This window comes from Arachis ipaensis, chromosome B09, assembly GCF_000816755.2.
Source record: "Arachis ipaensis cultivar K30076 chromosome B09, Araip1.1, whole genome shotgun sequence".
NCBI classification, from domain to species: Eukaryota; Viridiplantae; Streptophyta; class Magnoliopsida; order Fabales; family Fabaceae; genus Arachis; species Arachis ipaensis.
The window spans coordinates 12453318-12469387 of NC_029793.2; the positions used below are offsets into that span (position 1 = coordinate 12453318).

Sequence of the window (16070 nt, forward strand, 5' to 3'; positions counted from 1 at the left end):
CCAAGGCCGTGACATAATGGACTCAAAATAAACATTGTGGGCAGAATTCAAAGCACAAATTTTGGCTACTTGATGGCTCATGATTCTTGGCCCACAAACATCACTGAAAATCTTTTCCTTTGCAGTCATACCGAATTTATCCAACATTATCATGAACAACCAAACAGTACTCCTAATAAGAATAAATTATTATTTTTATTTTTAACATTTTGGATAAATTTTAAAATTATTTTTAATATTTTAATTATCTTATTTAAATTTTTAATATTATAAAATAATTTTAATATTGTCATGTCATTAATGATCTTGTTCTTGTGTGAATAACCTGGACGTAACCTCGGCTACAGGAGTCGACGTCGAGCTTTAGCCTTTAGTGCCGAGCTGTAAGCTGGGATTATGCAAGCTCTTCATCCAGAGGGGTGTCACGTCACGGAGAGGATGAACAAAGGGGGGAGTGTACCTGCAAAAGGCACTCCGATGATTAAGTTAGTACTGTGAATTCAGTGTGTCTGTTAAGGATAAGATATAATACCTTTATAGGTGGAGTATAAAAGGTCGGTTATATTACTGTTGATCATCTGAATTGAATGGTAGTTATTAGGTTTTAATAAGTGATAACGTCTGGTCGGACATTTTTATTCCAGGATGTAACGTATAACGCCGAGTTATAGCGTAAAGTGCCGAGTTATGGTGCATAAATCCGAGTTATGACATCGGATTTGTAACAGCCATATCATAGCCCTCTAAGCTTAGCCTGGAAATACGTTTTAATGAAGCAGGTTGAGCTTTTAATGAATCATTCGGCCGTTAAGTGAGTTTATAACTCGGCCGTTGAGTGTGCCCTTGGAGCCCCTATTTCAAGGTGCTTTATTAAAAAGTTAATTTATTTAGAAAATAATTGTATTAGTAGGAGAGAGAAGGAGTTAAACACGCATTAAAGAAGGTGCGTGTTCCTAATGGATATTATTGCTTGTGAGATAACTGATGTGATTGCTTAGTGGAGCCCAAAACAATTTTAGTAGTGGGAAGTTAAAGGTTTTGGAATCCAAAACGTTTTGTTGATTGCTCAAGGTTTTGTTATCAGAGTCATTTCTGAAGAGTGATGAGTAAAAGAGGTATGCTGTCTTTCTTCTCTAGTTTCTTTAATTTTTTCCCCTTTTTCGTCTTCTACTTAGTCGTTGTAATGGGTTTCGAAAGAGATAGTAAGGGAAAAATTGATTGGTCATACGACTGGGTTAACGGTGACGTTAGGAGGTGCTCGTCTCTGTTTTTGGATGAGGAAGATGTTAAGGAAATAGATAAGAGGAAGATTGTGGTGGTTCTGGGTTTGGTTGGAGTTGCTACCATGTTCTGATAGTGACCGGATGTTTCACAAGGAGAAGGGCTTTGATTTTTTTTACATGTACAGTTGTGTGTTGGAATAGTTGAGGGTGAAACTGCCTTTTACGATTTTTCAATGTCAGGTGCTTAAGCAGTTGAACTGTGCACCATCTCAACTTCACCCTAATGGCTGGGCGTTTCTTCATGGTTTTGAGATTCTGATGGAGTTCTTGGAAGAGACATCTTCAGTGGAGTTGTTTTTCTCTCTGTTTCAAGCTAAAGGTGTTTGGAAGGGTGGTTGGGTGAACTTGAATAGTTTGCCCAAGTTTGCTATTTTTAAACTGTATAAGTCATTGTTTAAAAACTTTAAGGAGATGTATTTGAAGGTTATTAATGCTGAGGGAGACTTCCCATTTTATATGGACGAGCACTTAGGTGAAAAGTTTCCGATTTGGTGGTTTTCGGAACCTCAGAATATTCTGGGGGCAGAAACAATTGGTGCAAGGAATGAATGCATCATTGAGTATTTGGTGGAAGTCGTTGATTGGAAAGAGTTGATTTCGGTATTTGACCTGCTTCAATGGGAGGATAATAGGTAGGCTGTTATAGAATATCTAGGTGAGGATTCGGAGTATTGAGATAATTGTGTTTTAACTAACGTTTTAAGTGACTTGTCTTTGTTTTGTTTTTTGCAAGAGGGAAGTATCCTAGGGTGTCTGCTGCAACTCTCAGAGCTCGGTAAAAAGTAAAAATCTGGATAAGGAGGGCTCTTCTTTAAAAGCAGAGAAGGTTATTGGTGCTGGTGAGGTGGACCAGCGTAAGCCGAGGAGGAGAAATATGATTATGAAGAAGAGGAAACAAGATATGGTTGATTTATCAGAGGAATCCGAGGATGTTAGGGATGAGGTACCAATGGAAGAAATTCAAGGGTTTTTTGAAAACCAAAAGAAATTGCATGATGTTGCCGATCATAATGTTGGCTCGTCACTGTGGGGGAAGGATTTTTCCTACATGGCTGTTGCCGACGAGGTATGTCAGACGTCGGCGGATGTGACTCTGGCGGGTGAGGTTGGTGACGTCGCCATTGATCAGTATATGCAGGTATTGGTGTGTGTTATTGTGTGATTATATTTTTTGTTGATATACATATGTATATGTCTGTTATGGTTTGTGTTTTGAAGGTGGTTGGTCTTCGGCTGGCGAGCTTAGGGCGCAGCCAAGAGAAAAAATATCGGAAGGTGGTTAAGGAAAAACAAGACCCAACATTGAAAGAAGTGTTGGAGGTAAAAAATGGTAAGGTTACTGAACTAGAAACCAGGCTGTCTGAGATTGAAAAAGAATTGAAGCTGACTAAGGAAAATTATGCAAAGGAGGTAGAGGACTTGAAGAAGAAAGAAGCCGACCTCTCCAGTATGAGTGCTCGGATGATTGAGGCTACGACAAAATTAAAAGAGATGAAAAAGAGCAAAGAGACAATTATTCTTGACTCGTTTGTTGAAGGATTTGAACGAGCTTCTCTTCAGGCTAAGTTCCTGGCTCTTGAGGTGGATTTTTCCCAGATGGATCCAGGGAAGATCATTCGAGATGGAGTTATGTTGGACGATGATGGAGCGGCCAAGGAAGAGGATGAGAATGTTGAACAGTAATGTTTGGTTGAGTTTATATATTTGATTTGACCATACTAAGTTTTTTTTAGGACATTTAATAGTAGTTGTTGGTAAACTGATTTGCTCCTTGGTAAGCTTTTGACTGTTTTTTTTTTCTATGCTTCACCGAAAAAGAAAAAGCAATCTATTTGATGATAGTTAGATAAAATTGCGTTTGAGCTTGTATGGATTGTTTTTGGTAGTTATTTCGTACGACGGTGATGTTTGTGTAGTTAGTCATCTCTACAGAGATGCTTTTGAAACTGTAGGTGTGGAATCTAAGTTGAACCTTTAGGATGGATTGATAATTCACAGATTGTGAATTATGGTGCAGAAAGATAAGTGATGGTTTTGTTGTTTTGCAAAAATTGGAAGTAATGCAGATAGGAGATGTATTTGTATACTATTGATTGACTTGAGTCATTAGTTGTTTGATGGTTGTATATGATAAAGATATAATTGGAAGGATAGGATTGTCTGATATAGATAGGCAATTTGTTTGTTTGATCGGTGATGTCCGATTTGTTTGATTCCGGATATAGATCGGCAACTTGTTTATCCGATTTGTTTGATAGATCAGTAAATTGTTATTTGATCGGTAAGGACCAATTTGTTTGATAGATCGGTAATTTGGTATTTGATAAGTGGAATCGGATGAGTTCAACTCTGAATAGAGGTCAGCAGAATGACAGCTTAACCTCAAAAAGAGATTAAAATGCTCAATGAAAGATAGAGTAAAGTAGATCATATAGGATGTTAGATGTATTGATGGACCTTTGATTACAAAGGTGCAGGTAGGCAAGCCTCGTTAAACCTCTACAAGCAAAACCCTTTTTGGAAAAAATCTTGGCAGTAGGAAAAAGAGAGTACTCGCCTGGCCCTGGCTTTTAAATGTAATACAACTTTAAAGATGAAACATTCCAAGTGTTAGGCACAGTATTACCATCTAAGGTTTGTAATCGATATGCACCGTTCCTGACGACTTTGATAACTCAGAAAGGGCCTTCCCAGTTAGCTGCTAGTTTGCCATGGTTAGGTGGTTTTCTAGCTTGTTCGGTTCATCTCAGCAACAAGTCATTTACATTGAAGGACCTTGGGTGGAGCTTCTGGTTGTACCACCGAGCTATATGCTGCTGCATAGCTCGGTGTGTGATTGCTGTTGAGGACTGGTGCACGAATTCTCACACTTCATACAACTGTACCAGCAACTGCACTGGGTCGTCCAAGTAATACCTGAGCGAGTCAGGATCGATCCCACAAGGATTGTGGTTTGAATCAAGCTATGGTTATCTTGTAGATCTTAGTCAGGCGGATAGAAAAGTTGTTGGATTTGAATGCATAAAAATGTATAAAATACTTTGTGAATTTAAATGGAACCAATGATAAGAAGATGGTTAAGGCTTGGAGATGCTTTGTCTTTCGGGATTAACTCTGGTCTTACTGTCTTCTTCAATTGTGAATGATTTTCTCTATGGCAGGCTGTATGTGATTGACGTTGGTTTGAGCAGCCGCCAATACTCCTCCAGATCTGAACCCCAGGATTAGTGCAGATCCATTCTGATTGAGGGTGAAGCTCCTGCAGTCCATTCTCTTTAGTGATCCTACTCAAAACACCACAGACAAGGTCGGATCTTCCGGATCAGAGGATGCTGCGTCTTTGGTTCTAGCATCTATCACAGAGACCCTAATCTCCCCATACTTCGGCTAAAACTGGTGTCTCGAGAAGTCCCCAACGAAGTCGTGGATTAGCCGTCTAAGAGATGTATAATCAAGCTGGTGGTTCATCATTATCCGATGAAAGACTCACTCTAAACCCATGTAGAATGTGATAACCTTATGCTAGTTCAACGCATTTATATTGATGAAGAACCAAGATACATCTTAGAATAGAAAATCAAACACGGATTAAAGAGAAACAGTAATACTTTTATTAATCCATAAAACTCAGCAGGGCTCCTCCCCTTAACCTAGGAGGTTTAGAAACTCATACTGATAGAAAATATAATGTGAAAAACGAAATATGGCAGATCCCCCTTATGAGAGATGTAAAAAGTCTTTAAATACTAAACTAATAACTAAGGATTACATTAAGGAGGGTAAAATAGTCTTTTAGTGCTAAAATCCACTTCTGGGACCCACTTAGTGAGTGTTTGGGCTGAGCTTTGATGAGATCCACGTGCTAGGAGTCCTCTAGGGTGTTGAATGCTGGCTAGGAGGTCCTCTTTGGGCGTTTGGACACTGGTCTCCTTCTTTGGGCGCTGGACGCATGGAATAGGGCAGGAGGCTGGCGTTGGATGCCAGTTTTTGGCCTTCTAATCTGAAGCAAAGTATGGACTATTATATATTGCTGGAAATCTCTGGAAGTCAGCTTTCCGTTTCCATTAAGAACACTGCATTTAGACTTTTGTAGCTCCAGAAAAGCTCTTCCGAGTGCAAGGAGGTCAGATTCGGACAGCATCTGTAGTGCTTTCTCTGAATCAGACTTTTGCTCCAGCTCCTCAATGTCAGCCAGAAATTACCTGAAATTGCACAAAAACACAAAAAATCATAGTAGAATCTAAAAATGTGAATTTAACTAAAACCTATAAAAACTTAATAAAAACTAAACAAAACATACTAAAAACTATATGAAAATGATGCCAAAAAGCGTATAAAATATCCGCACAGGGCCTTCCCAGTTAGCTGCTAGTTTGCCATGGTTAGGTGGTTTTCTAGCTTGTTCGGTTCATCTCAGCAACAAGTCATTTACATTGAAGGACCTTGGGTGGAGCTTCTGGTTGTACCACCGAGCTATATGCTGCTGCATAGCTCGGTGTGTGATTGCTGTTGAGGACTGGTGCACGAATTCTCACACTTCATACAACTGTACCAGCAACTGCACTGGGTCGTCCAAGTAATACCTGAGCGAGTCAGGATCGATCCCACAAGGATTGTGGTTTGAATCAAGCTATGGTTATCTTGTAGATCTTAGTCAGGCGGATAGAAAAGTTGTTGGATTTGAATGCATAAAAATGTATAAAATACTTTGTGAATTTAAATGGAACCAATGATAAGAAGATGGTTAAGGCTTGGAGATGCTTTGTCTTTCGGGATTAACTCTGGTCTTACTGTCTTCTTCAATTGTGAATGATTTTCTCTATGGCAGGCTGTATGTGATTGACGTTGGTTTGAGCAGCCGCCAATACTCCTCCAGATCTGAACCCCAGGATTAGTGCAGATCCATTCTGATTGAGGGTGAAGCTCCTGCAGTCCATTCTCTTTAGTGATCCTACTCAAAACACCACAGACAAGGTCGGATCTTCCGGATCAGAGGATGCTGCGTCTTTGGTTCTAGCATCTATCACAGAGACCCTAATCTCCCCATACTTCGGCTAAAACTGGTGTCTCGAGAAGTCCCCAACGAAGTCGTGGATTAGCCGTCTAAGAGATGTATAATCAAGCTGGTGGTTCATCATTATCCGATGAAAGACTCACTCTAAACCCATGTAGAATGTGATAACCTTATGCTAGTTCAACGCATTTATATTGATGAAGAACCAAGATACATCTTAGAATAGAAAATCAAACACGGATTAAAGAGAAACAGTAATACTTTTATTAATCCATAAAACTCAGCAGGGCTCCTCCCCTTAACCTAGGAGGTTTAGAAACTCATACTGATAGAAAATATAATGTGAAAAACGAAATATGGCAGATCCCCCTTATGAGAGATGTAAAAAGTCTTTAAATACTAAACTAATAACTAAGGATTACATTAAGGAGGGTAAAATAGTCTTTTAGTGCTAAAATCCACTTCTGGGACCCACTTAGTGAGTGTTTGGGCTGAGCTTTGATGAGATCCACGTGCTAGGAGTCCTCTAGGGTGTTGAATGCTGGCTAGGAGGTCCTCTTTGGGCGTTTGGACACTGGTCTCCTTCTTTGGGCGCTGGACGCATGGAATAGGGCAGGAGGCTGGCGTTGGATGCCAGTTTTTGGCCTTCTAATCTGAAGCAAAGTATGGACTATTATATATTGCTGGAAATCTCTGGAAGTCAGCTTTCCGTTTCCATTAAGAACACTGCATTTAGACTTTTGTAGCTCCAGAAAAGTTCTTCCGAGTACAAGGAGGTCAGATCCGGACAACATCTGCAGTGCTTTCTCTGTCTCTGAATCAGACTTTTGCTCCAGCTCCTCAATTTTAGCCAGAAAATACCTGAAATTGCACAGAAACACAAAAACTCATAGTAGAATCCAAAAATGTGAAGTTAATACTAAAACCTATAAAAATTAATAGAAATTAAACAAAACATGCTAAAAACTATATGAAAAAGATGCCAAAAAGCGTATAAAATATCCACTCATCAAGGACCGGATTTTCTCAATGGTGTCCAGGTCATTTTGCCAAGCTGTATCTGCCGTACTATAGTCGGCTAATTGAGTTCGCAGGGAGACTTGGGAGATCTCCACAGGTATCATTGCGTCCGACCCATATATCAGGCGGAAAGGCGTTTCCTTTGTGGTTGAGTAGATGGTGGTGTTGTATCCCCATATGACTTCAGGTATTAATTTGGCCCAGAGACCTTTGGAAACATCAAGTTTCTTTCTTAACGCATGTAAGATAACTTTGTTTGCAGCATCAGCCAAGCCATTGGTCTGCGGGTGTTTTACTGATGAAAAATATTGTCTGATCTGTAAATCCTACAAAAAGGAGGTGAATTTATGATCGGAAAACTAGCGACAATTATCAGTGATAATGTGCTGAGGTATGCCGACTCTACAGATAATATATTTCCATACAAAGGAAACCATTTTTTGTGAGGTGATTTTTTCTAGAGGTTGTGCCTCTATCCATTTGGAAAAGTAATCAATTGCTTCTATTAAAAAATTTACCTACCTTGCCGCTAAAGGGAAGGGATCGAGGATGTCGAGCCCCATTGATTGAAGGGCCAACTTACCTCGGAACTGTGAAGGAGTTCGGCTGGAAGGTGTGTAATTGGACTGTGCTTCTAGCAATTGTCATAGCTTTTCACTTTTGTTTCACAGTCTTGTTACAGTGTTGGCCAAAAGAAGCCAGCTCGGAGTATCTTCAAAGATAAACTTCGAGCTTCGAGGTGTGTGCCACAGATTCCCTCGTGTGCTTCGGCTAGCGCAAGTTCAACTTCTGACCTGGAGAGACATTTAAGCAGAGGACGAGAAAATCCTCGTCTGTATAGGCAATTGTTATATATCGTAAAAAATGAAGCTTGTCGGCAAAAGTGCCGAGTATTTTCGATATCCTCTGGTAGTATCTCTGTCCTGAGATAGTTTATATAGGGTGCTCTCCAATCTGTATCATGTTCCAGACTTAAAATTGCTGTTAGATCTATACTTGGGTTAAGTAGTGTGGATTGGTAAAGAGATGATGTGGTTGTTTGAGTATTGGCGAGTTTAGATAGGATATCAGCTCGGTTGTTGTTCTCCCGAGGTATATGTTGAATTTCACATTTAGAGAATTTTGAAATTAAGTTTTGAACGACAGTAAGGCATTGGATAATAAAGGATCTTTTACTTGGTACAAGTTGTTTACCTGTTATACAATGAGCAAGGAATCACAGTATACCTTAAGTTCGGTGATATTTAGATCGACGACGAGTTTGAGGCCAGCGATGAGAGCTTCGTATTCAACTTGATTGTTACTTGCTTTGAAGGAAAGGTGTAGAGATTTCTCTATGATGTTACCGTTTTTGTCTTCAAGTAAAAATCCAGCTCCATACCCTTGTGGATTAGAGGAACCATCGATGTACAAAGACCATTGGGTTGAGTCTTCGGTGGAGATTGGGACTGTGAATTCGGCGATGAAATTGGCTAGATATTGAGATTTTACAGGACCTCGTCCCTGATATCTAATGTCGAACTCAGAGAGCTCAACCGACCATTTGACTAGTCGGCCAGCTAATTATGGTTTTTGTAGAACTTGTCTTAAGGATTGATCTGTGTGAACATGGATGATATGGCTTTAAAAATATGGCCGAAGTCTTCAGGCCAAGAGCACCAAGGCTAAAGCAAGCTTCTCGATCTTCAGATATCGAAGTTCGGCATGTTGTAGCGTCTTGCTAGTAAAATAGATCGGCAGTTGCTGCTTTTGTCTTTCAGCAATAAGAACAGAGCTTATAGCCCAGTCGGTGATAGATAAATACAAATAGAGTTGTTCCCTTTGAAGGGGTGTTTGTAAAATAGGTGATTTTGAAAGAATTTCTTTTATAGTCGTGAAAACTTGTTCACATTCATCAGTCCAATGAAAAGTTTTTTTTTTCTTTTTTAATGTTTGAAAAAAACATAAAGATTTTGAAGCTAGGCAAGGTAGGAATCTAGAGAGTGCAGCAAGTCTCCCTGTTAATTGTTGGACTTCTTTGATAGTTTGTGGGCTCGTCATATCCAACACAGCTCAGCATTTTTTTGGATTGGCCTCAATTCCTCGGTTTGTGAGCATGAAGCCGAGAAATTTGCCCCCTTGTACACCAAAGGCACACTTCCTGAGGTTTAGCCACATGTTATATTTTCGGATTTGATTGAATATTTCTGCAAGATCGTCAAGATGGTTGTGATCGAGCTTTGTTTTAGCTACCATATCGTCGATATAAACTTCGAAGTTTTTGCCAATCTGTGCGGCAAATACCTTGTCCATAAGTTGTTGATATATTGCACCTGCATTCTTGAGACCAAATGGCATAACTTTATAACAGTAATTTCTGTATTCAGTAATAAAAGCAATCTTACTTTGATCGGATGGATGCATTAAAATCTGGTTATAACCAGAATATGCATCCATGAAACTCAGTGTTTTATAACCTGAAGCATTATCTACTAAGCAATCAATAGATGGTAAGGGATAAGAGTCTTTTGGGCATGCTTTGTTGAGATCGGTGAAATCAACATACATGCGCCATTTACCGTTATGTTTCTTAACCATGACAACATTTGCCAACCATGTCGTGAATCTGATCTCTTGTATGAAGCCGGCGTTGATTGGATTCTTGGTTTCCTCCAAAGAGGCTTGCTTTCGTTCAAGGCCGAGGTTTCTCTTCTTCTGAGCTATAGGTCGGACCGACGGGTTCAGTGCCAACTTATGAGAAATTACAGATGGGTCAATGCCTGGCATATCTGTAGGGGTCCAAGTAAATAAATCGGCATTCTGTTGTAGAAATGTTTGAAAGGAGGTTTTCTCTTTCGAGCTTAATGTGGACCCGACGTAAGTGAATATTTTTGGGTTATCTGCAAAATAGATTTTGTGTAAGTCCTCCGTAGGGGTTGGTCGGTCAAGAATGTCTACCCTTGGAACAAGGTCGGCCAAGAATGGGAGTTCATCTTGATTGTTGATGGTGTGTACATGTGCATGCATATTTCGGTTAGGTCTTTTGAAGCTATTGTTGTAACATTGTCTGGCTTCATGAGTATCACTGTGAATGGTTGCAATAGTATCATCCTGTAAAGGAAACTTAACACAAAGATGAACTGTAGAAATAATAGCACCGAACTTATTCAAAAAAGGTCGGCCAAGTATCATATTGTAAGGGCTAAAATGGTCAACTACTAAATATTGAACATCTGAAGTTTTTGATAAGGGAACCTCACCTAGTGTGGTTTGTAACCACACGGATCCCGATACGGGACTATTTCACCTGAAAAGCCGACCAGGTCTCCAGTGGAAGGTTGGAGCGTGTTGTTGCTTAATTTCATCTTCTGAAAAGTGGAATAGAAGAGAACATCGGTGCTGCTCCCCGGGTCAAGTAGTACCTTTTTTACCAGGAGATCTCCAAGTTGGATGGAGATTACCACAGGATCATCTAGATTTGTTGTAGCTGTATTGAAGTCGGAAGCTTGAAATGTCATCTGAGGGAAGTGTGAAGGCGTCTGAGGATTGTGTGGACTGGCTTCTATTGATAACATAGCTCGGTAAGAGCGTTTCCTTGCCCAGCTTGTAGCGCCTCCACCTGCAAAACCTCCAGAAATATAGTTAATAACTCCTCTTGGTTGTTCAGGGTGACTTATGCTCGTCCTTTCTTTGTCTCGGCCATGCTGTCCTGCCGAGTTATAGTCGACAGTAGAAGGGTACGACGTTGAATAAAGCCACCGATGTATTTATCGAGATGGCCTTGTCGAGCTAGTCGCTCTAGGAGGTCTTTCGCGATGACACACTCATCAGTGGTATGGTCGTGCTTCTGGTGAAAAGTGCAATACTTCGATTTGTCTGCACCTTTCGAATCTGGATAGTTGCCGGCCTTCCGTGGAGGTTTGATCAATTTGGAATTTAGGATCTCCTTAATGATGTCGCCGCGTTTTGTATTGAACTGAGTATAGGATTCATAACGGGGGGATGGCTTGAAGCTTTTTTTGTTATCCCGCGGTTTATATTCTTCTTTGTACTGGGGCCTTTCTATTTTCCGAGCTTGTCGGAGTTCTTCAATGTCAATCTGGCCTTTCACTTTTTCACGGAACTCGGCCATAGTTTTAGGTTTGGCGATAGCAATAGCTTCCTGGAATTTTCCTGGTCGGAGTTTGCTTTTGATGGCGTGCAATTGCACTTCAGGGTGGAGATCTGGTATACTCATAGCCACCTTTGTGAAACGTGTCATGTAATCTTTGAGGCTTTCATTCTGACCTTGTTTGATTGTGTTCAGATAGTCAGAATCGTGTAGGTAGATAGCTGATCCAGCAAAATGCTCCTTGAACAGCTTTGACAGGTATCAAAAATGAGAAATAGAATCTGCAGGCAAAGAACAAAACCAATCAAGTGCAGGATTGTCTAAATAAGATGGAAAACAACGGCATAAAACTTTATTAGATGCACCGTTTACTATCATTATGGATGTAAACTTTTTTATGTATTTTTTTGGGATCGCCTAACCCGTCATATGGGGTTAAGGTGGTTGGTAGGGTAAACCTTCTGGGCAGCACGAAGTTCATCACCTCGGCCGTTAATGCCCCAAGAGAGTCATCTGGCTTGCCATCCTAGTTTTTTGGCCGAGCTTTTTCGTTATGCACGGGTTGGGCTCCTTCGTTCCAAACTTCTTCGTTTCGACCTTCTTCATTCCAAGCAATTTCTGAGACATGCGTTGGATCAGACTAATGCTCAGCTTCTTCAGTTCGTTCTTGACGTCCGTCATTATTTTCGATCCGAGCATTAGTTAATCCGGCTATCTGGTTCGCTATTTTTTGATTTTCTTCCGCCATACGCTGGTTGGCTTGTTGCAACTCAGTCGCCATTCGGAGAATCTCGGATGGTATGGGTGGGGGAAGATCAGCCATGGGCAAACGCAAAAATACTGAGGCTGATAAAAAGGAAAAGATCTATATTTTCGGCCCACGGTGGGCGCCAATTGTTCTTGTGTGAATAACCTAGACGTAACCTCGGCTACGGGAGTCGATGCCGAGCTTTAACCTTTAACGCCAAGCTTTAGCCTTCAGCGTCGAGCTGTAAGCTTGGATTATGCAAGCTCTTCGTCCAGAGGGGTGTCATGTCATGGAGAGTATGAACAAAAGGGGAGTGTACCTGCAAAAGGCACTCCAATGCTTAAGTTAGTACTGTGAATTCAGTGTGTCTGTTAAGGATAAGATATCATACCTTTATAGGTGGAGTATAAAAGGTCGGTTATATTACTGTTGATCATCTGAATTGAAGGGTAGTTATTAGGTTTTAATAAGTGATAACGTCTGGTCAGACATTTTTATTCCAGGATGTAATGTATAACGCCGAGTTATAGCGTAAAGTGCCGAGTTATGGTGCATAAATCCGAGTTATGACATCGGATTTGTAACAACCATATCAGATCTGTTAATAGAATTGACAGTAGAACAATATTGATACAATTTTAAAAGATTAGAGACTTAAATATGATGAAAAAATAAATAATATATTATTACTCTTAAAATAATTACTAAATCAAGTAAAATAAAAGTGAATTTCAACAGAATAAAATGCATTACGAATTCAATATTTTTACTCATCATAAAATACTTATAGAATGATTAATAAATAAACTTATAAAAACGAAAAAATAAGAAAGAAGTTTGGCATGTTAGAAACAAAAAAAAATATAATTTATATTTCATTGTGTATATAGTATATACCCTGCTCATTTTTCTCTTTATATGGAAGTTTATCTATTAGCCATTCTATAAACATGAGTAAAAATTTTGAATTCGTATAGCATTCATTCCATTAAAATTCACTTTTATTTTACTTGATTATTAATTCTTCTAAGAGTAATGTATCATTTTTATCTCTAATATTTTTATCCTATTTAAGTCCCCAAAATGATTTCAATGTTATCGTACCATTAGTGATCTGTTAACAGAATTGACGATAAAATAATATTGGGACAATTTTAAAATATTAAGAATTTAAATATGATGATTTAAACGTTAATAACAACTTTAAAATTTACCTTTTTCTCATATTATAACAAATAGACTTCAATAGTTAGAAATTATAATTAGTAGTAGAATAAGTATCTAAATAGTCATATCAATTATATTATGTTTTTATAATTATTTACGTAATAAGTATATTTTTTTACATGGTAATACATAATTGAATGGATTCATAAAAATCTTTAACGAGTAAAATATATTTATTATTCTTAAAATTTGTTAAAAATTTTAAAAATATTTTTAAATTTTATTTTTTAAATTTTTAATTTGTATCAAATATATTCTTGAGAGTTAAAATTTTAAAAAAATTTAAAACCAATTCAGTAATAATGCAAAATAATTATTTCTGATATACTTATTTTAAAAGTTATTCTTATGAAATTGTTTTAATCATAATTTTTTTTAAAAATTAATCGTAAAAAATATATTTAATGTAAATAAAAAATTTTTAAAACAAAATTAATTTTTTTTATTTTTAATAAACTTTAAAAATATATTTTATCCCATCAAAATAAGAAGAGAAAAATTATAAAAAGATGGAGACGATGTTACGAGGTGGATCGACGAGCTAACTAGAAGGTAGAAACTACTAGATTCGACACAAACACCAGAAAGAGAAGGATATTATAGTTTCACTGTGTCCCTAATACGTATGAGGAGGGGTCCGATTCATGATGATGATGATGATCATCATGATGCTGCTGTTGCGAGGAAGGGGAGGGTGGTCACAGCCACCGGGGGTTGGCCGGAACTGATCCGCTGTACCACGACAACACCACCGCCTTCACGGCTTCCGCCTATCCTTCTGGACGAGCTTATAGAGGAAATACTGCTGAGGATTCCGGCGAGGTCTCTTGTTCGATTGAGGGACAGAATCTGCAGTTCATGGAGAACCCTAATTTCCAGTTCCCAATTCGCCAAGCAGCACCTTCGACGTTCAACGACGGTGGATCCAACCTTGACCCCCCCACTTATTGCCTACTATTGCATTGGCTACGCATGCCCGACAATAGGAGTTTTCTCCGTGCCATCTCCGGTGGAGAACCCTCCCCATGAACCCACTAAAGTAGTTCCCTATAAGGGACGACGCCCCCGCTCCATCATTGACTCTTGCAATGGATTACTTTGCTTGTATAATGTAGAGCGTGACGACGGAGGATTGCGCCATGGTGCCATGCTGTGGAACCCCTGCATCGGATCCACATCTCAGCCGGTTGAAATCGGAGGTCCCTTATCCGTTAGCGGATTTGGTTATGATCATGTGAATGACAAGTACAAGCTTTTCGGGAGAGTATATAAGAAATCAGGCGAATATGTCAGCAGAATTATCACATTCGGCCCAAATATTACCTGGAGAACAATTGAGGATTTCTCATGTAGCATGCCTAGCCCACACGGGACGTTTTCTCTGGTATCGTCTGTTGGGATTTTTGTGAATGGCACTGGCACTCTTAATTGGATTTTTCACGATTGTTTTAGGTATGTCGTGGTTCGTTCCCTTGACTTGGTGAAAGAGACTTATAATCAGTTTCCCCTTCCCGATAGGGATTTAGATGATGATTGCTTTATGAGTCCCCATTTGTGTATCTTGAGGGGCTGCCTTGCTGCTTGTTATGAGAATAAGAGAACTCATTGGACTGTCTGGCTGATGAAGGAGTATGGAGTCCCTCAATCTTGGACTAAATTGGTCGTAATCCCCCACCACCCGCTACTCGTTAATCCACTGGCAGGCTCTCCATTACAGCCAATCTACATATTCAAAAATAATGTTCTTCTGGCAAAAGCTCCCAATCACAAGTTTGTTTTGTTGAACTTGAATGATGGCAGCATAGATTTTCCTAATATTGACAGCTCAAATGATGGCATGCCCAAACTTCGTCCTTTGTCGAAGGGTTTAAGTTCAAGGAACTTTCAACTATGTCATGAAAGCTTAGTTTCACCCTCACACCTTGGTCTTCAAAGTTGCTCATCTGAAATGCGCTTGGTTAAGCCAAGCCTATAATCTCTTTAACAAGGTTTGCTTTTCGGCTACTCTTTTAACATCCTTTTGGTGAAGGATTTCCTACACTTAACTGTTGAATCCATAACTTGATTATCATTATTGTATTGCCCTGTTTTTTGTGAAATGGGCCTATTTTATAGGCTCTGTCCTCTTTAGGATTAGCAAGTTGGCATCACAGTATTTAATAATGTTTTGTGATCAGGTGCATTGTGAATCTGGTTACACGATGTATTTTGCTTTATTAGAATATGTATTTATCATGAGATGCCTGTCTAGTTAAGGTTTGTATCAGTTTGTTTTCACAAACTGGGAATCTGCAGAGGTTCACGAGCAAGTGCTATGTAATGCCATATTTAACATGGTAATATCCCATCTTTGCTGAAATTAATTTATTAGAGAACTAATTCGAATGTAAGAATGGTTTTACAAGCGTTTTTGGTGATAACTCAACTAAGTTGGCTCAAATCCTGCAACAATCACTCACATAACATGTATCTTTTTCGCGTTTTCTCCTTGTATTGTTGATACTTGATACGTTTTTCTTTTAGGCAAATTCTACAGGTGTAGATTTGTGGTGGCAAATGGAGATGAAGACGGTGTAAAATATTTAGGGGCTCATTGGTTTGTGTCGATTTCTGTTTTTATTTGTTGAAAATAATTTTTATTTTCAATTTTTTATATTTTAGAAAACGCAATTGGTTTGTGAATATTTT

The 16070-nt window shown here is 39.0% G+C and overlaps 1 protein-coding gene across 1 annotated transcript; it reads left to right on the forward strand.

Annotated features, from left to right (window-relative positions):
* LOC107619283 (F-box/kelch-repeat protein At3g23880-like) lies at positions 13912 to 15772 on the forward strand. The gene has a single exon (XM_016321537.2). It carries the CDS (start codon positions 14008 to 14010, stop codon positions 15355 to 15357), a length of 1350 nt encoding a protein of 449 aa, XP_016177023.1. The 5' UTR covers positions 13912 to 14007; the 3' UTR covers positions 15358 to 15772.

Excerpts from the sequence above, each read along its gene's own strand:
- LOC107619283 (XM_016321537.2), top strand. The coding sequence starts at position 14,008 with ATGAGGAGGGGTCCGATTCATGATGATGATGATGATCATCATGATGCT.